The sequence below is a fragment of the Pongo abelii genome, chromosome 12 (assembly GCF_028885655.2).
Source record: "Pongo abelii isolate AG06213 chromosome 12, NHGRI_mPonAbe1-v2.0_pri, whole genome shotgun sequence".
NCBI lineage: Eukaryota > Metazoa > Chordata > Mammalia > Primates > Hominidae > Pongo > Pongo abelii.
Genome location: NC_071997.2, coordinates 41,896,864 through 41,918,800, shown reverse-complemented (window position 1 = coordinate 41,918,800; position 21,937 = coordinate 41,896,864). Strand labels below are relative to the sequence as shown.

Below are 21,937 nucleotides of genomic sequence, written 5' to 3'. Positions count from 1 at the left end.
AATCTATTTTCTATTTACTAATAGTAAATAATTGGGAAAAAATCAAATATGCTATTTATTAGTACATAAGTACTAAATTAATGCATCTGATTGGCTGTACACTGTTGGTGAAAATGTAAATTGGCACAGCCATTAAGGAAAATAGTTTGGAGGTTCCTCAGAAAATTAAAAATAGAACTACCATATGATTCATCAATTCCCATATTGGGTATATATATCCAAAGGAAATGGTATGAGGATCTCAAAGAGGTATCTGTGGTCCCATATTCATTGCAGCATTATTCACAATAGCTTAGACATGGAAACAATGTAAGTGTCCATAAACAGATAAATGGATTAAAAAATTATGGTATATATGGGAATATTATTCAGCTTATACAAAAAAGAAAATCCTGGCATTTATGACAACATGGATGAAACTGGAAGACATTATGCTAAGTGAATAAACCAGACAAAGAAAAGAAAAACTACTGCATGGTCTCACTTACATGTGCAATCTAAAAAAGTTAAACTCACAGAAACAAAGAATAGAACCGTGTGGTTAAAAAGGGTGGGTGGAGGTGGGTGAGGACTGGGGAGATGTTAGTCAAAAGGTAGAAAGTTTTAGTCCGTAGGATGAATAAGTTCTAGAGATCTAATGTACAGCATAGTTAACAAAATTGCACAGTATACTGGAAATTTGCTAAGAGGGTAGATCTTAAGTGTTCTCATCCTCCTACACGCCCTCCCCTGTCACCTCCCTCCCTCCCCGCGCCCCCCACTCCACCACAAATGATAACTATGTGAAAAGATAGCTATATTAATTAGCTTGGCTGTAATAATCAGTTCACTATGTATTTCAAAACATTACATTGTATACCTTAAGTACATATAATTCCAATTTTAAAATTAAAAAAAAATTTAACAAATGACTTGTAAGACCTCTACATCAAAAACTACAAAAATTGCTGAGAGAAATTAAAGAAGACCTAAATAAATGAAGAGATATAATGTATTAATTGATTGGAAGGCTCAATATTGTCAAGATGTCATTTTCTTCTAAACTTATCTATAAAAACAATATGATTGCAGACAAAATCACAGTAGGTATTTTTGTGTAAACATTGTCAAGTGGATTCTAGGATTTTTATAGAATTGGGCAAAAGACCTGAAGTGACACTTCACCAAAAAAGAGACATGACTGATTAATAAGCACAAGAAAAGACACTAAAATCTTCTGTAGGTCTTGTCTAAAATTAGGCATCAGGAAAATGAAATGCAACCTAAAACCACAATAATCTACTAGATTTCAAATCCACTAAATGTCTACACTTAAGAAGACTGACCAAATCAAATGTTGGTAAAGATATGGATGGAGCAACTGGAACTCTCTTATCCACTGTTGCTGGGGATGAAAGATGGCACAATCACTTTGGAAAACCATTTGGTAGTTTCTTTAAAAGTTAAACATATGAAGCAGCAATTCCTCTCCTAGGCATTTATCCAAGACAAAATAAAAACATATGTCCTCCAAAAGACTTGCACTCAAATATTCATAGCTGCTTTATTCATAATAGCCAACTGCCACAAATATCCAAAATGTTTACCAAACAAATGGATAAACCAAATTAACACATTAATACAACAGAGTACTATATCAGCAATAAAAAATGATGTACTGGCCAGGCACGGTGGCTTATGCCTGTAATCCCAGCAATTTGGGTGGTGGAGGTGGTCGAATCATTTAAGGTCAGGAATACAAGACCAGCCTGACCAACATGCTGAAACCCTGTCTCTACTTAAATACAAAAAGTAGCCAGGCATGGTGGCAGGTGCCTGTAATTCGGCTACTCAGGAGGCTGAGGCAGGAGAATCGCTTGAACCCGGGAGGCGGAGCTTGCAGTGAGCCAAGATCGCGCCACTGCACTCCAGCCTGGGCAACAGAGCAAGAGTCCTTCTGAAAATAAAAATAAAAATAAAGATGATGTACTACTGATAAAACATCATGGATGAATCTCAAAGATATCATGTTGAGTGGAAGAAGCCACGGAAAGTACATATGACACAAAAAAGTACATACTTTATATTCCATTTTTTGAAGTTTAAGAACAGGCAAAATTATTCTATGATGACAGATATAAGAACAGAATTGCCTACGGGAGATGGTGACCCACTGGAAGGGATCATGAAGGACTTTCTGAAGTGATGGCAATATTCTATATCTTGATTGAGGTGGTAGTTACATGGGTGTCTACACTTAGGAAAACTCACTGAGTTGTACAACTAAATTCTATGCATTTAATTGTATGTCAATTTTACCTCAATGAAAATAAGTCTTTCCTTATGGGATTTCAGAGTGATCATCCTATAAAGGGTAGAGTCTATTTTTCAAAATTGATTTTGAATAAAAAGTTACTTAATTAATTCCGTAAAAAAAGTCAAAGAAAACTCAGATGAAGGAGAGAAAACCATAATATTCCTCCTGAAGTCACCGGTTAGAAAAGTGATTCAGAGTTAATAGCTAGGGGCTGGCATTCACTTACTGATCCATCCTAGCCATAAATATTCACTGAGTACTACTAGGAGGCAGGTACTGCTTCAGCCACTGGCAGTGCAGAGGTGAATGGGAGAGACAAAGCTCTTGTCCTTACTGAGCATACGTTCTCTAAGAAGCTAGACAAGGAGACCCAACGAATAAACTGAGTAATTATAGACGGTGACAAGTGCAACGGAGGAGTACACAGGAATATGGGATTGAGGGGACCTAAAATGGTTAAGAGTGATCAGGCATGGCCTCTTTGAAGAAGTGATGTTTGAGTTGGGTCATGGAACAAAGGGCAGATGGAAGAATACTGCAAGCAGATAGAAAAGACAGTGCAAAGGTCCTGAGGCAGGAAGGAACAGGATGTGCCTAGAGAAGTGAAAGACAATCAATGTGACTCGTGCCTAACAAGCAGGATGGAGAGCATGGGATGGGGCTGGGTTGGATAGATAGGAAGGAGCTAGGACACGCAGTCCCTAGGGAAAAGGCAGGAAGGACTGGATGACAGTCTAAGACAGTGGAGAGCCACTGCAGGGTTTTCAGCAGGCAGGTGATGTCATCTGCCACCGAGGAGGGTAGCTGGGAGTGGGGACGAGGCTGGGAGCAAAAAGGCCCAGTTAGGAAGCTACTGCAGAGGCGATAGCAAGAGCTGGCAGTGACATGGACCAGGGTGCTGGCAGCAGGATAGAGAAAAGACAGATTTCAGGTGTATTGTAGGAGCAGAACTGACAAAACTGCTGATGCCAACATGAAAAACGAGAAAAAGGAAGGGTGGGAAAATGGTGATATCATTCACTAAGATGGGGAATTCCAGAGTGGAACAAGTCTGGGGTTAAGAGTTTCATTTTGAGATGCCTATGTACCCAGCAAGTGGCAATGCCAAGGAGGCAGTTGGATACATGAGCCTGCAACTCAGGAGAGGGGTCTGGGCTGGAGACGTAAAGTTCAAGGTCATTTCTTATAGATGGTGTTAAAGCCAGGGGCCCAGAGAAACTCTCCCAAGAGGAAGCATCTCAGAGTAAAAGAAGGGGACCCAGGATTGAGCCCTGCCATTCAAAACTCCAGTCAATGACAAAGGAGGAGCAATGAATTGGTGTCACTCAATGAAATGGAAGCCAGGACAGTGTTTCCAAAAGTCCACGCTGTGTCCTGAAGGCCTAGAACAGCCTCAGGCATACAGCAGTCCCTGGAGAAAGGAAGGAGGGAGGGAGTGTGGTAAGCTTGCCTGATGTTGCTGAAAGATGCAATGAGAGGAGCCACAGAAGAGCCCACTGACTTCAGTGCATGTGAAACGTCAATGGTATTGACAAGACCATCATCAGTGATGTGTGGGACTAAAACCAGGCCACTTTCATTTGGATGGAAATCAAGATGACCATGGAATGTCCATTCAGCCACAATCCCACAAGGGCTCACACTTCCTGCAATAGCTCCCCATGATGAATCCACTCTTTCGGTGTCAAATCCACGAGGTCATCACATCAGTGGTTCCATAAACGCAAGACCTGACAGACCAGCAAGGCCACAGCTGCAACGGGAGATGTGAGCAGGGCTGCTGCTGCCTGGGCTCAGGGATTCTGGCCACTTCAACAACTTAACCCTATGTACCCTCAGAGGCCCTCACCTATTTCCCCACCTTGGCCTGTGAATTCTCACACCTGTGATTCCCACCTGCCTTCCCGTCTACCTGGTCCCATAACTTTGCTGCCACACCTGTATTTTCATCTGTCTCCGCTGCCTGCTAGTGGTGCACAGCAAGGGTCACCAAACTTTTGATCCTGTCCGCTATTAGAGAATAAATCAATAAGCCCACGGCTCGGACTTACCTGGAACAGTTAGCACGGAGGGGGATTTTTCAGGCTGTTCGTTAACACGGCTACTGTTTTGAACCCAGAAAATGTTGACGGGCTCAGGCGGGCCCACAGCCTGACAGGTGAGGTTGAAGGCTGTGTTTCTGGTGACATTCATGCTCTCAGGCTGCTTAGTAAAGTGAGGAAGTCCTGCAGAGAAAAACGTTACATGAAAGAATGTTTCAGATCTGAAAACAGAGACAGAGCCCAAAGGGGAATGGAAACTGGACTAGAACTTGGCAATAGATTTCTTTTTTTGCGGGGGGCAGGTGGGGATGGAGTCTTGCTCTGTCACTCAGGCTGGAGTGCAGTGGCCTGATGTCGACTCACTGCAATCTCTGCCTCCTGGGTTCAAGCGATTCTCCTGCCTCAGCCTCCTAAGTAGCTGGGATTACAGGCACACACCACCAGGTCTGGCTAATTTTTGCATTTTTAGTAGAGATAGGGTTTCACCATGTTGGCCAGGCTGGCCTCGAACTCCTGACCTCAAGTGATCCATGCCCCTTGGCCTCCCAAAGTGCTGGGATTATAGGCGTGCCACCACGCCCAGCCTTGGCGACAGAGTTCTTTATCTACTGCCTCAGGCAGGTCTGTATTCATGTTTTCACCTCCTTAAGTTGGATAAGAAGGAGCACAGAGGCTAATTCCTGCCAGTCTACTTTAAGCCAGCTTTCTAGGATGCTTTGCCAAAGGGGCTATAAATAGTGACTCAGAACTGGTTTTACCAGAAGGCAGGCCACAGGCAGTTCTTACATCAGGTGTTGCTCAAACTCCTGGGACTGACTAGTTGGCAGGTTTTCAGTATTTCTTACCAAAATAAACACAGAGTAAAACAAAGCTATGTAATAGATCTGTCCATGGTATGAAGACATTCTATTATGTGTGTGACTTTCAGATGGGTCATAAGGAATTTTAAAATCCACAGCCTTGTATAAGGCTCAGTGCTTTTCAAAGCATATTCTCATGAAAACTGTATAAACACAGTTGCAGTTACAATCCTTAGATCTACTGTAATTTCCAAAATCAAGGTCCCAAGGAAGCTCAGAGAAAGCCAGTCAGACTTATTTGGGGCAGGTGTTCAAAAATATAACAAGTCCAGCTAATTGTGTTCTTTTGGGGACTGGGAACTCACAGATCTGGTTCCAGCAGGAATGATGTGGCAGTTATGTGAAATGGAATTCTTTTGTCCTGTTTCAAGGTTTTTTTGAAACTCTATTTGGACTTAATATGTTCCCGCTCTGGGCATTTTTCTGGGATTCTGACAAATAAAATCTCCTCTAAATATTTTTTTCCCAAATTAGCTGCAAATGTAGGAAACCCCCTCTTTGGCTGATGTTGACATAACCCTGAGAAAGAGCTGTCCAGCCTGGGATGGGCCTAGAGCAAAGGTCATGAAGAGACTCCTCTGAGGGAGTGTCTTCCCCCTCTGTCTTCCCCATTCACTCCTCCTCCTTCCTTCCATCTGTGCTCCCTGAGGCTTCCCTCCACATTGGTGGGCATCAATTTCAGGTTCACAAAAGAATGGGTAGCATAGCAGCCTTTCAGTGGGAGATGTTTCCGATTGAAAAGCTAATCACCTGCTCTAAAGCCTGCGATAAGGAAGGTCAGGATAAAGCAGAAAAGGTAGGTGACCTAATGGCTCTGCTAAGAGGGGCACCTAAGAGAGCAGGGGCACAAGGGCCCCAGAGGGAAGCCCCCAGGGGTAGTGAGCAGTGACCTCTGAGGGTGATAATAAAGATGCTTCCTCCTTGCAGCCCTGCCATTGCAGAACCAGGCATGCAAACCCCCGAATCAGGGCACCAAACCAGGACCTGGGCTCACCTGGCCTGGCTCACCTGTGCATCAGCTCACATTGCCCATTAGAGTTCAAGTTCCTTGAGGGCAGAGATTGCCTTTTTCTAGCCTGAGGTCTCACTCTTCATCTCCACGGACCTTCATATGATGTCATGGAATTTCTCTGAACCATGCACCTGACAGATACCAGTGCCCAAAAGAAGTCTCAGGCTGAGCTGTTGAGCCAGTCGAGGAAAACCACTCACCCTCCAGGGTTTCACTGTCTGCATAGGCAAGACAGGAAAAGATGCTGAATAATAAGCCAATAGCCACTTGACCAGGTGAGTGGTATCTGGTACCAGCACCGGAAACTGGATAGTAGAAAGCATTTTGCTTCTTAAAAAGAAGTCTTCAGCTTATTTTTATTGTCAATAATCTGTGGACAAGGAAGTCCAAAATCTCTTTTTATCTCACCTTTAATGCCTAGAATAGAGCTCAAACTTCAGGAATTGAATTCATTTCATTATTACTTATAGACTACAAAGAGGAATACCTTGTAAAATTTCAGTGCTGATAGATTTGCAAGGTTTGCATACAGAGTTATAAATGGGCAGGCAAAACTCTAGAGTATTATACACAAAACATTTAACACAGGCCCTAAAACAAACAGCTCTCTGGCAATGGGACTCTGGTCTGTGGACTTACCTTGTACTTCGATGTAGATGGGATCAGACACGATCTCTTCATTGTTTATTTTCATCTTACAGATATACGACCCATTGTCTGAACGCTGCACACTGGTTATGCTGCAAAGAAAAACACATGAAGATATTTACAGTGACTACCCTTTGAGTTCCTATTATAGGATGGAAACTTCTTCAACTTCTTTGTCATATGCTGTGATAGTTAATTTTATATGTCAGCTTGGCTAGGCCATTGTACTCAGTTGTTTGGTCAAACCCTAGCCTAGATGTTGCTGTGAAGGTACTTTTCACATGTCACTAACATTTAAAGCAGCAGCCTTTGAGTAAAGCACATTACTCTTCATGATGGGGGTAGGCCCCATCCAAACAGTTGAAGGCCTTATAAGAAAAAGACAGAGGTCCCCAGGGAAAGAGGGGCTTCTGTTTCCAAACTGCCTGAGGACTCAAGACTGCAAAATCAAGTCTTTCATGGGTCTCTACCCAACACCCTGCTGATTCCATATTTGTCAGCCCCCACTGTGTGTGAGCTAATTCCTTAAAATAAATCTCTTTCTCTCTCTTTCTAGATAAAGCTGTAGATACAGATCCTATAGGTTCAGTTTCTTGGAAAAACCCTGACTAATATATGTGCTATCCCTTGTCTTGATTTTTTTTTTTTTTTTTTTTTTTAGACAGATTCTGTCTCACTCTATAGCCCAGGCTGGAGTACAATGGCATGATCTCAGCTCACTGCAACATCTGCCTCCTGGGTTCAAGTGATTGTCCTGCCTCAGCCTCCTGAGTAGCTGGGATTACAGGCATGCGCCACCATGCCTGATTAATTTTTGCATTTTTTAGTAGAGACAGGGATTTGCCATGTTGGCCAGGCTGGTCTCGAACTTCTGACCTTAGGGGATCCATCTACCTTGGCCTCCCAAAGTGCTAGGATTATAGGCATGAGCCACCATGCCCGGCCACCTGTCTTGATTTCTATGGTAGACTCTGCACCAGTGGTTCTCTGCATTGGGGTACTGCCCCCTCAAGGCATTTTGGAAATTTGTGGAGTTGTTTTTGGTGGTCACAATGACTAGGGGGGTTTTTAGGGCCCAAGGGCAACTGTTCCATATCCCAAATGACCTCCTGAGACTAGAACCTAATTCCATTTAACATACTTGCATGGTTTCAATATTCACCAAATTTACCAGGACTGCAATGACTATAAAAATGGAGAGCTGGTAGTCTTTGTCCTGTTTAGAACTTTCTGGGGCCCTAGCCATCATTTTGTAAGGTCTCTCACTGACAACATGACTGTATTTGCAGCAGTCACAGGTCATGTGCTTGAAGGTGCAACTAAGGTGCAAGTCCCTGGGTACTTAATGATCTCTCCTAGGGTGGACATGCCCAGTGTTTACATGTTGAAATGCACATTTTATTTTATTTTAGATGGGGTCTCGCTCTGTCACCCAAGCTGGAGTGCAGTTGTACCATCATGGCTCACTGCAGCCTTGAACTCCTGGGCTCAAGCCATCTTCCCACCTCAGCCTCCCAAAGTGCTGGGATTACAGCCATGAGCCACCCTTCTCAGCCAGGGAACATTTTTAAATACTTTCACATGCTCTCCAGAGGATCTCTTTATTGGCTCAAAAGCACTGCTCTTTAAACACAGCAAAGAAGACCATGACCAGGGGAACGAAGAAAAAGAAGAAAAACATGGAAGTTCCACCTTCCTTCTTAGAAACTTGCTTCCCTGTATAACCTATTTATTTCTAAACAAAATAAATCTCATCCCTCAACCTGTGAAGGGCTGATGCTTAAGGCTTAAAAGAGACCAGGAAGCTGTCAAGGGTAGAGGGGGCTCCATCCTGAACCATGGCCTGATACGCAGGGGTGGCAGCTGCCAGGGGATAGCACAGCCTGGTCAGCATCTGGAGCAGACATGTGGTAGTGAGTGAGGTCCCCAGGTCTGAATGAGACACAGTTTCCTTAGGTTTAATTCAGTTTTCTGAACACTAAACATTTTAAATTTACTTCTTCCCAACAATACCATTTTGCAGATCCTCATTGGCCTGTGATAAATAGAGCAGCTAAGACACAGCTCAACAATGGCATCAGTCAGAACTCGGGGGGTCAGAGCTACTCAGGTTAACATTACTTCCTTATTGTTCCCAGGATCCAGGAGTTAACAGTCCCGTCATTGCATTTCCTGATGTGTAAATCTGAGTGGCATCCCTTTGACTTGAAATGCTCTGTTTTCCTCTTTCCCCTCGTTCTTTTGTAGGAGCAATATAATTTTGGAATGCACCTGATGAATGAATGGTGGGCATGGGGGAGGTCCCAGGGATCAAGGAAAGGCCGGATCCTTTCATGCTTTGGGGCGGTGGCTGGATGTCACAATGCCTAGAAGTTACCAGGATAAGATGAAAAGAGAATACACAGGACAAATATCTCCAAATAAGGAGCTGGCTGACCCTCTCCTGGTAGCCCCCTGGATATCATGGTGACAGGAAGGGCTGAAGAAAGATGGGAGAATTCTGTGCCTAGAATGATGTCCTGCCCATCGTGGGCAATGACTAGTGGTTGAGCGGTGACCCTGGCTTTCAGCAGTTCCTGAAGATCCTGCACAACAGATGGATCTAATCTTTGGAGTCCAAAGGGAAACCAAGGCTACTGAAGAGGGGGTGCTTCTACATATTTCACAAATCCACTTTAGAAGAGGCATCATTTTCTTGAGGCAAGACCCAGGGGCTCAACAGAGTGAACCATGAGATCGGACAGACTGAGGACACTTGTGCCTTTGAAGACTGGCTCTGCCTCAAGGTCTGGGACCCAGGAGTGGCAGCAGGCTTGCAGCTGGACTCAGGGAGACAGGGACCAGAGAGAAAGTGAAGGCCGGGAGGGAGGTGGGGCACAGCTCCAGGAAGGCAGCCTGAAGGGACTGCACCCAGACCAGAGGTACAAAGCAGAGGTGCAGAGCCCCCCAGAAGCTGAGAAACTATGAGGCACAAAGGATGGTTTGGCAGCACACCCTGGACTGTAGAAATCGGACTGCATAAGATGCCCAGGAGAACCTTAAGCCAACCAGCAAGGAGGATACACACCAGAAATAGAAAAGGAGCATGCAGAATGCAAAGAGAACTCAATCAGAATTTTGTCTTTAGTCATTCATGGCAGGAAGGGCTTAGCAGTTGTCCGGTAAAAATAGGCGCCTGCATTAATTAGCAAGGCCCGACCCGTGCCACCTGTATTACAGCAAAGATTTTCTTTATATATAATCATTATATTATATATAAAGTATTTATAATCATTATACTTGTCACTTTCTAGACATCCAAGGGAAAGGCTCCCACTGGGAGGGCGGGGTGTGGGGTGGGGCTGGAGACTGGAGGGGCTGTCCCTGGCTCTCCTCCCTCTGCCCAGAAAAACAGGAGGCTCAGTCTCTGTGGAGGCTCAACCAGAAAGGCTCCAGGCTCAGAACAGCAATCTAGGCATCCCAATCACCATGTAAGAGGAGCTCCAGAGGAAACGCGGAGAGTGGATGCAGAAGGGGGGAAGTTCAAGAAAGTGCCCCAGCACTGAAGATATGGGTCTTTCCTAACTGGGCCCCTGGCTGGGCAGACACACAGTAGGAGAAAAAAGACCCACCACGGTGGGGCTTCATCAGGGAACGTTACAACTCTAAGATGAGGCGAAGATCCCAAAAGCTTCCAGAGAGAAAAGAAGCAGATCACTTATGAATGAATCAGAATAACATCCTGCTTCTCTAGAGCAACCCAGAACTCAAAGGAAATATATCAATGACTTCAAAGTTAAAACAAAAAATATTTTCCTTTTGAACTCTATACCCAGACAAACTACCTCAAGGTGTAGGTAGGAAAAAGAATGGCATTTTCAGGCATGCAAGTCCCAAGAAGTTAGTGAAGGATGGGCTCCTTGCCAAAGTAAAAGAGTAAAAGCCAAAGAGAGTGAGAAGCGGGGAGCATGTTCCAATGCAAGCTGACGGCTCTCGACTACCACAACCCTGCCGGTTTCAACTGCAAAGATGAAACAATTTAGAAACTTCACTGTTTGGCTTGAAGAAAAGAAAATCAGACACTGCAAGATTGAAGACAGAGGTAATTTAAGAAACATCCACAGCAGTGACTGGCCCAAGTTCTTTGAAAAGTATCTCAGAGATGTTAACTGTCCTTTAAAGATTCAAGATCGACAAGAAGCTATTGACTGGCTTCTTGGTTTAGCTGTTAGATTTGAATATGGAGATAATGCTGAAAAATACAAGGACTTAGTACCTGATAATGCAAAAACTGCTGACAATGCAACTAAAAATGCAGAACCATTGATACATTTTGACGTAAATAATCCTGATTTTAAGTCTGGTGTAATGGCTTTGGCTAACCTGCTTCAGGTTCAACGTCATGATGATTGCCTGGTAATGCTTAAGGCAATTCAAATTTTGGTTCAGGAGCGCCTGACACAGGATGCAGTTGCTAAAGCAAATCAAACAAAAGAGGGCTAGCCTGTTGCTTTAGACAAACATATTCTTGGTTTTGACACAGGAGATGCAGTTCTTAATGAAGCTACTCAAATCTGCGATTGCTGCATACAGAAGAGCTCAGACAGCTACAGACAAAAATTAATGAAGCCACAGTAGCTGTTCAGGCAATTATTGCTGATGCAAGGACAGACCACAGGCTGGGAAAAGTTGGAAGATGAACACTTTAGGACTTCAGCTTTTCACCTATTTAGTACAACTGGGAATCATGTACACTTCTGGCATGTTTGGAAATCAATATATCACATTCTCAGGGGAGGAATCCCAGAAAATTGAGTAAGTTCTAGAGGTTTACCACCATTACTTTTTTCTTTAATAAAGTTTAGGAAAGTGGAAAAAAAAAAGAGTAGAAGCCAAGAAAGAGGACCTGGGCTCTAGGAAACAGGAGCTGGACCACAGGAGGCACAGAGGATCCTCAGAATAGTAGTAAAGACAGCTGGAACCCAGACCCGAAGGGAACCTGATTAGACAGAGGCAGAAGGGAAGGAGCCATGACAGCCATCTCCTAAATAAATAAATAAATAAATATCGGTACTGATACTTTTGTCATGGTGGGAGGAGATGCATACATTCCTTTAGAGTTTAGAGAAGAATGAGTGATTGATACTTAGGAAACTATTAAATTCAAGATAATCAAAAAGCTACTCAAGAATTGCTATGGGGTTAGGTGCAGTGGCTCATGCCTGTAATCCCAGTACTTTGGGAGGCTAAGGTGAGAGAGTCATTTGAGGCCAGGAGTTTGAGATCAGCCTGCAACATAACAAGAACCCACCTCTTACCAAAAAAAAAAAAAAAAATTAAAAATTAGCTGGGCATGGTGGCACATGCCTGTAGCCCCAGCTACCTGGGAGGCTAAGATGGGAGGATTGTTTAAGCCCAAGAGTTTGAGGCTGCAGTGGGCTATGATCGCACACTGCACTCCAGCCTGGAAGACACAGTGAGATCCTGTCTCAAATTAATTAATTAATTAATTAATTAAGTGCTAAGTCCTTAAGTGCTATGGCTTGAATATTCCCTTCAAAACTTGTGTTAAAACTTAATCCCCAATGTGGCAGTATGGAGACGTGAGGCCTTTAAGAGGTGATTGGGTCATGAGGACTCTGCCCTCATGAATGGATTAGTCCATTCATGGATTAATAATGGGATAAAGAATTAATGGGAGTGGAACTGGCAGCTTTATAAGAAGAGGAAGAGAGACCTGAGCTAGCACATGAGCACGCTCAGCCCCCTCGCCGTGTGATGCCCTGCGCTGCCTTAGGACCCTGCAGAGTCGCATCAGCAAGAAGACCATCATCAGACGGGAGTCCTTGACCTTGAATGTCCCAGCCTCCTTAACTGTGAGAAATAAATTTCCTTTCTTTATAATTTACTCAGTTTCAGTATTCTTTTATAAGCAACAGAAAACAGACTAAGACAAGAAGTAAAATATAATTATAGCCTATTACATGATTCAGCTGAAAACAGAATTTCCATAGCCACAAAAAAATACCCTGGGTATTGATTTAACCACAGCTATGAGTAGCATTCTATTAGATTAACACACCATGCTGGAGACTAGCACACACATACAGACATACATAGGATTACATAGGGATTGAATATCTCTGGAAAGATACCCAAGAGATGGGTAACCTCCATTCCCCACAGGGAGAGGGCTGGGGGCTGGAGTAGAAAAAAGACTTTTTGAATAGTCAGAATGTTTTACCACTGCTTAAGAAAAATGGTATAAAAATCTCATCAGATTTTGGTCAAATACAAACATCTGAACGAGGGAAGACAAAAGAAATAGCACATACTCAGCCGTGGTGTCTAGACAGGAACCACCTGGGCACAGCTGCATGGCCAGCAGCTGCAGAAACCCATCACCCCAGGGCAGCACAGGCTGGGTTAGCCCAGGCACATCTTATACACACACAGCATGTCTCTAACCCTCAGTCCTTACCACTACCAGTCTAGCCTGCTCAGAAATGACTTGGAAATAGCAGTTACGCTCTAGAGTCTTTTAAAAGAAATACAAAAAAAGGACAAATATTGTATGATGCCACCTATATGAGGTAGTTGGAGTAGTCAAACTCACAGAGAAAGAAAGTAGACTGTAGGAGGCTGAGGCAGAAGGATCACGTGAGCCCAGGAGTTCAAGACCAGCCTGGACAACATGGCAAAACCCTGTCTCTACAAATACAAAAACAAAAACAAAAACAAACAAACAAACAAAAAAAAACCCAGCTAGGTACAGTGGCTCATGCCTGTGGTCCCAGCTACTGGGGAGCCTGAGGTGGAAGGATTGCTTGAGCCTGGGAGGTCAAGGCTGCAATAAGCCATGATCGCACCACTGCGCTCCAGCCTGGGCAACAGAGTGAAACCCTGTCTCAAGAAAAATAAACAAATAAAATAAAATTAAAATAAAAAATAAAGTAGAGTAGTTGTTACCCTACTGGAGTTCTGGAGATGGATGTACAACACGTGCTGATGGTTGCACAAAAACGTGAATGCCACTGAATTGTACACTCAAAATGGGTTGAAATGGGGGACTTTATGTTATGTATATTTTACCATGTCAAAAAAATTAAAAATGAAAAAAAAAAATAATTTTAAGAAATAGGTCCACTGTAAGCGCCCTGTTTTCACCTGCCACCGTTCACATGGTGCTGACAGGGTAACCCAAGGGCAAGGAACTTCGAGCTGGAAGGAAGTCTTGTGAACAGGACGCAAGTCAGAAAGTATCAGGCATCTGTGTGGTTAATAACAGCTTTTCCAGCAGATGGTTTGGTTAAAGAGATTAGGTTTTTATTTTCTAGATTCTGTTCTCATTGCCACCAAGAGCAGCAGAATAAAGAACCGGCAATAGGCATCAGTCAACCCCAGTAAGGCAAGATGGGAGGGAAAAGCCCAGCACAGAGAGCCCATGGGGGCCCTGAAAACACAGCATCCACAGTACCAGAAGCCTGCATGGAAACAGGGGCCCCAAAGGACACAGGATGTCAGGAGACTCAAACTACCCACTTTTGTTTTGTTTTGTTTTGTTTTGTTTTCGAGGCAGTGTTTCTCCGTTGCGCAGGCTGGAGTGGATCATGGCTCACTGCAGCTTTAAACTCCCGGGCTCAAGCGATCCTCCCATCTCAGCCTCCTGAGTAGCTGGGACCACAAGTGTGCACCACCATGTCTGCCTAATTTTTTTTTTTTAATTTTTTGTAGCAATGGGGTCCTATTGTGTTGCTCGGGCTGGTCTCGAACTCCTGGGCTCAAGCAATCCTCCCTCTTTGGCCTCCCAAAGTGCTGGGATTACAGGCATAAGCCACCGTGCCTGGCCCCAACTTAACATTTTTACAAAGAAAATGTAATGAAACCGTAAAATCTTTCCAGCTTTAGCCACTGGGAACTATGCCAGAATTTAAAAAGCAGTGTGAATCCTTAGACTAAACAGAAAACAAACAGCAAATACTTTCCCCTCACCACAAGACTCCCACCAGTCTTTGGTTTTGCTTGGGAGCTGGGCTTCCCTGTTGTCTGGTCTGGTGGCTGCTGCCCTTCTGGAGTGTTGCGCCCGACCAGGGCACATTTCCACCCAAGCTAGAGGGCTGTTTACTTGCTATACTAGACATCAGAGCTAATTATAATATATACCCCAAATTGCACCCTTCTTTGGAGACTCCAGTGAAAGGTCTTGGCCAAGCAGTGTCCTGGAACCTGGACAAACGGATATGCTAGTTTCGAGCTGATATTGGATACAGGTGAGGCAGGTTAGTGGCTACAGCACCAAGGAGGAGGCCCAGCCCAGTAACTCAAGTCCCATAAAGGAGGCCAGGTGAATGCTCTCGAAGGACCTCAACCTGTAGCAGACACTGAATGTTTTCTACACCTATTAATCAAAGATGACTCCTGGCTCCATCAACAATAACAGACATCCAAGTGAAACAGGAAAAAAAAAGGGAGATTATTAGCATAAAACAAGCCTAGCTCAAGAGGGCACCTAGGCTAGGAGCAGAACATCAGTTATTTCTTCCCTTGTATATACCCCAAACTCAGCATTTTAAAAAGAATTTTTCATTTACAAAAATTAAAAAATTTTTAATTTTATAATTTCATTTGCATCCTTCTATATTTGCTTTTATTTCACAACAACAGATTACAGTGGCATATATCAGCCTTAAAATATTTTGAAGACTTTTAGTAATATACAGAAATGTTCATAATATAAAGTGAATGAAACAGAATATGTAATCATCTATGCAATAAAAGACCTTAAAATATTTTGAAGACTTGCCGGGTGCAGTGGCTCACGCCTATAATACCAGCACTTTGGGAGGCCGAGGCGGGCAGATCATGAGGTCAGGAGATCAAGACTATCCTGGCTAACATCATGAAACTCCGTCTCTACCAAAAATACAAAAAATTAGCTGGGCATGGTGGCGGGCGCCTGTACTCCCAGCTACTCAGGAGACTAAGTCAGGAGAATTGCTTAAACCTGGGAGGTGGAGGTTGCAATGAGCTGAGATTACGCCACTGCACTCCCGCCTGGGTGACAGAGCAAGACTCCGTCTCAAAAAACAAAAAAAATTTTTTGAAGACTTTTAATAATATACAGAAATATTCATAATATAAACTGAATGAAACAATATATAATCATCTATGCAATAAAAGATTAATTTCATTTCAAGAACATTTAATTTATTTGTATATAATTTGGAAAATTTTTCTCAGAGTTGCAATTACAAGATATTGTTTCTTTCTTTGTACTTGTTTGGTATTTTCCAAGTTTTAGACAAAATACATATATTACTATTAAAATAATTTAAACACACACACACACACACACGAGCTAAGACCAAGTAATTTAAAAATCTTTCAGGGGCACTCTCATGCATGATGCCAAATCTCCCCTAGTCTTTCCAGAGTACATGGGATTTGTACTTAAATGTCCATGAGCTCCTACTATTTCCATCTTTCTTCCCCAAGTTTCAATTAACTGAGGTTTGATTGCAAGATGCGGTTGCTCCTGAGAGGCAGAAGTGTACCTCCCCCAGTCCTGGCGCCAGTTCCTCCTCCTCTAAATTAATACTTCAAGGACAAATCTAAAATCTGAAGGCAAAAGCACCTTACCGCCACTGCACCTGATGTTTGATTTGGCCCTTCCCCTCCATTCTGTTCACAACCATGAGCAAGAGGACAGGGACCAGGTCTGCCCAACTTGCCTCAATGTTCAGCCATCCCTCAGTTAACTATGCAGCCAACAAATAACGAATTGCCGGAAAACACCTTCATGTGCAAGGATGGCCGTTTTGATAACTAGTGTGTACTTGCCTATGTGTATTGATTTTTACAATATCTCTATTTCTTGGTGTCTAAAATGACATCACCAGTGAATGTTACAGATTTCCTTAGAGTTAATAACTTTATCACAGTCCTTTCTTCCTTTGGAAGGGAGAGAGCTATATGACAGCAGGGGCCACTATGGGAAAGAGGGTGTAAGAGCAACGGAAGGTGTGAGGAGTAACTAAAGCTCTGGGCCATTAGATATGCTAAACCACATCTTCAACTAGGACAGGTGCTGTTTTAGGACCAAAGACCAGATGCTTTCCTTTCTCTTTCCCTTAAATGTAAGACCTGAAACCATATAAACTCTAGAAGAAAACCTAGACAGTACCATTCAGGACACAGACATGGGCAAAGACTTCATGATGAAAACACCAAAAGCAATGGCAACAAAAGCCAAAATTGACAAATGGGATTTAATTAAACTAAAGAGCTTCTGCATAGCAAAAGAAAGTATCATCAGAGTGAACAGGCAACCTACAGAATGCGACAAAATTTCTGCAATCTATCCATCTGACAAAGGGCTAATATCCAGAATCTACAAAGAACTTAAACAAATTTACAAGAAAAAAACAAACAACCCCATCAAAAAGTGGGCAAAGGATAGGAACAGACACTTCTCAAAAGAAGACATTTATGCAGCCAACAAACATATGAAAAAAAGCTCATATTATTGGTCACTGGAGAAATGCAAATCAAAACCACAATGAGATACCATCTTACACCAGTTTAAATGGCGATCATTAAAAAGTCAGGAAGCAACAGACGGTGGAGAGGATGTGGAGAAATAGGAACACTTTTACACTGTTGGTGGGAGTGTACATTAGTTGAACCTTTGTGGAAGACAGTGTGGCAATTCCTCAAGGATCTAGAACCAGAAATACCATTTGACCCAGCAATCCCATTACTGGGTATATACCCAAAGGAGTAGAAATCATTCTACTATAAAGACATATGCACACATATGTTTATTACAGCACCATTCTCAATAGCAAAGACTTGGAATCAATCCAAATGTCCATCAATGATGGACTGCATTAAGAAAATGTGACACATATATACCATGGACTACTATGCAGCCATAAAAAAGGATGAGTTCATGTCCTTTGCAGGGACATGGATGACACTGGAAACCATCATTGTCAGCAAACTAACACAGGAACAGAAAACCAAATATTGCATATTCTCTCACTCATCAGTGGGAATTGAACAATGAGAACACGTGGACACAGGGAAGGGAACTTTCACACATTGGGGCCTGTTGGGGTGGGGGGCTGGGGGAGGGATAGCATTAGGAGAAATACCTAATGTAGATGATAGGTTGATGGGTGTAGCAAAGCACCATGGCACGTGTATACCTATGTAACAAACCTGCACATTCTGCACATGTATCCCAGAACTTAAAGTATAATGAAAAGAAAGATAAACACAGGGTCAGTCTCTAGTAACTCAAGATTGTGCCATATTTAAAGAATGAGTGCAGATACAAAGTATGGGGTCCTCAATCTAGAGACCTCATCATGTTAAAAATTCACATAAATTCTGCCTATTCTTATGGGAATTTCTATGTGTGATCCTAATACCTTTTAGAAAAAAAAGGTCCCATGACCAAACTGAAAATACCAGGTGTTTCTCTCTAGAGTCCTTTTGACCCCTGCCAATATACATCCATGTTCTCTTCCCCTAGTGAGTTTAATTGCACACTCTCTTGAATAAATGTAGTCCATATAGATGTCACTAATGGCAACTCCAGCAAAATTGCAGGCTAATGAATTTCTAACGAAATTACATATATTGAAAGCCTAAAACTATTTTTTAACTCTTCACTGTTCCTGGGAGCCACAGTAGATTTCCTTAGGGCCCAGGAGATGTGAGAAGAGAGGTTACTGCAGGTGTGCAAATCAGGCTCCCTGTTTAAGTAAGACTAGCTCACTGCCTAGTGACCCTGCTCATGGGGCTCAGTGTCCTCACCTAAAAAACAATGCACATTTAGCATCTCCAACATCATCCTCTCTTGCCAAGAAATTATATAAATATTTGTCATCTTGATTAAGTAACTATTGACAGAGCAGGAATATCACCATCTTGGACAAGCACTGTCATTCTAAAGTTTACCTTGATTAAAAACTGCCTAAATCTAAAGGGCATCAGCCTAATGGCTAAGGTCAGCATGACCATAAACCACAAATAACATCTCCAACCAAAAACATTCCAAACCCCTCCCCGACCTGAGACATGCCAGCCCTGAGATAAAGTCCCCTTCGGCCAGAGAGATGTCAGCCCCAAGATAACCTCCCCTCTGACCAGAGACATTCCAACCCTGCTATAAACTTCTTCCCAACATATAAACATTCCAAGCTTGTGATAAGCCCCCTGCCCTAAAACTAATATATACTCTTAGTCTATAAAAGATAATGCTCCTCACCAAAATTGGCCAGGAGCCCCTCTCAGGTTTATTTCTCTAAAATAAACCTATCTTTAACTGTTAAGCTGCATTTCGTGTTTCTTTCCTCTTTCTTTAACTCTTACAACTATAATTTATTTCATTGAATCACTCTACAGCTACTGTGCCCCTGAACATTATCTTAATAAAGTTGAAGAATCATATACAGGCAAATTTGGTATCATCCTGTATGCTACCTAATTCATCTAAATGCTCATCATGGCCGGGCACAGTGGCTCATGCCTATAATCCCAGCACTTTGGGAGGCTGAGGCGGGTGGATCACGAGGTCAGGAGATCGAGACCATCCTGGCTAACACGGTGAAACCCTGTCTTTACTAAAAATACAAAAACTTGGCCGGGCATGGTGGCGGGCACCTGTAGTCCCAGCTACTTAGGAGGCTGAGGCAGGAGAATGGCGTGAACCTGGGAGGTGGAGTTTGCAGTGAGCCAAGGTTGCGCCACTGTGCTCCAGCCTGGGTGACAGAGCGAGACTCTGTCTCAAAAAAGAAATGCTCATCATTTGCAAAAATTCTGATCACTAAATTTGCTTTCAGGCTTAGTTTGGAGGTCAAATAAGATTTTTCTCCTTTAGAATGAGTTTATATATAATAAGCTGAATACACACAGTAGAATAAATTCTACTCCAAATTTCTAAAGTTCTCAAAATAACACCCAGGTCATCTTCTGCACTCTAAAGAGATGGGTCCAAAACAAGAAACTGACTAATCAAAATTTTAAAACTCTACAATTTAAGTCCTCTGAACAGCTCATGGCATCTGAGAGCAGAAGTAGAGCTGGCAGTCACATGGTCCAATTCCATCTCTTCCTTTGGAAAATAGACTGGGGAAGATGAGGCAGCTCACCCACAGTCATACACTGGCCAAGTCCAGAGAGACAGCAAGGTAGGGCTATGCTCCCCTCCTAGGTGACACCCAATGAGACCAATGTGCCAGCTTGCTGTTCTTGAAATCTTTACTCCTCATTCACTTCTTTTTTTTTTTTTTTTTTCTTTTGAGATGGAGTCTTGCTCTGTTGCCAGGCTGGAGTGCAGTGGTGCAATCTTGGCTCACTGCAACCTCCACCTCCCAGGTTCAAGCAATTCTCCTCCCTCAGTCTCCTGAGTATCTGGGACTATAGGCGTGTGCCACCATGCCCAGCTAATTTTCGTATTTTTAGTAGAGACGGGGTTTCACTACGTTGGCCAGGATGGTCTTGATTCTTGACCTCGTGATCCGCCTGCCTCGGTCATTCACTTATTATTAAATGATAGTTTTACTTCTCTCTTCAGAAGCTATGTCTATGTAATTGTAAGACATCTGCTTTTTATAGTTGATGCAGAAAAAATATAGTCAAATCTCCTAAGCAGTCTTAACCACTGGCTGAGAACAGCTGCCGAGAGACCCAGTCAGAGTAATGTAGAAGTTGCATTTTTTGCCTGGAGGCTAAGGGGTTATCCACTAAGCAAGCCTACAACCTGGGGGAAAAAATGTAAAAAAAAAGGCACATCTTGTGGAAGTGTTGCCACACTAACCTGAGTAAGTTAGGTCTGTGGTAATTGTGAGGTGGTTTTCTGAAAAGGAAACAAAATGATTCACTAAAAGTCATGACACAGTATGGGATGGTGCGAAGTATCATGTCACAGAAAGTGAAAATATAACAGATCAAAGAAGGCTCCACTCTAAAGTGGAGGAATTGCAGGAAAAAGGTTCTTGCTTCCATGCTGTGTGGCTCTGACCTCATTTTGTGCTTTTAACAACCACAGGCCAACCCAATTCTAAAACTGTGCATGCAACGAAGTCCTGATGCAAAAAACAAAAACAGAAAAGCAAAATACCTCCTGGCTAAGAGGAAAGAGTGGAGAATACAAAAGGGGTGGTGAGAAGAGAAGCATCTACCTGCCCGTCTGCAGCATTCTGAGACATGACAGCTGGGTCTCTGGGAAAACAGAGTATTCCAGATACAAATCCTGGCTTAGCTTATCCCTGTCACACACAACCCCCCACCTCATCTAGCTTGCTCTTAAAAAACAAAGTGGTGTACTGAGATGATGGTCTGAGGCTTAGGGCCTGTCTCATTTCCAGAGACAGACTTTCCATCTCTTCCTGCCCCACGGTGCACGGGGGCTGCATCAGCACTGGGAGGCGGTGGGGAGAGGTAGAAGGCAGGGGCGGCAGGGTAACTGAAGGAATGAGAGAGCTGCGCTGGTTTTTATTTTTATTTATTTATTTTTTCTGAGACAGGGTCTCACTATGTTGCCCAGGCTGGAATGCAGTGGCTAGTCACAGGTGCAATCCCACTACTGAACAGTGCAGGGGTTTTGACCTGCTCCGTTTCTGACCTGGGCCAGTTCACCCCTCCTTAGGCAACCTGGTGGTCCCCTGCTTTTGGTGGTGGTGGGGGATCCCATATTGACGCAGACACCCAATTGGCATAGCACACTATAGCCCAGAACTCTCTAGCTCAAGCAATTGCACTGTTTAAAAAGCCCCACATGGCCAGGGTGATTTTGACGTCTCCTCCTACCCGGTAAGAAACACTGTTCCCACTCACTGGTAGAGCTCTTGGGTCCAGCTGTACTTGATATGATATGTAGGTCAAGTGGGAAGTAGCCTCCCAGGCCTAGCCCCTGAGTATCTGTTAACCAACAGTTCCAACACTGCCAAGCTCAGATTGAACACACACTGTCAGTTATCCTTCAAATCTCTAAAGGGACCAGTGGTTTGCTTAAATAAAAAACACAAGGCTTTTGCTTTTGAGGCAGCATTAGCATAATGACATTTAAAAAGAAAGGAAGAGGCCTGGC

At 43.2% G+C, this 21,937-nt stretch overlaps 1 protein-coding gene and 1 pseudogene across 4 annotated transcripts in view; one reads left to right on the top strand and one right to left on the bottom strand.

Moving 5' to 3' along the window:
• The window catches only part of MERTK (MER proto-oncogene, tyrosine kinase), a 135,320-nt gene that overhangs the window by 77,436 nt on the left and 35,947 nt on the right, over positions 1–21,937 (bottom strand). For 3 of the 4 annotated variants that reach the window (XM_024241878.2, NM_001131516.1, XM_054545362.2), the window contains 2 exon segments: positions 6,850–6,950; positions 4,348–4,521 (listed from right to left, as the gene is read on the bottom strand). In XM_024241878.2, coding sequence (XP_024097646.2) covers positions 4,348–4,521; positions 6,850–6,950 — 275 coding nt within the window. 4 annotated transcript variants of the gene reach the window in all.
• LOC100448373 (RNA transcription, translation and transport factor protein-like) lies at positions 10,791–11,537 on the top strand (annotated as a pseudogene).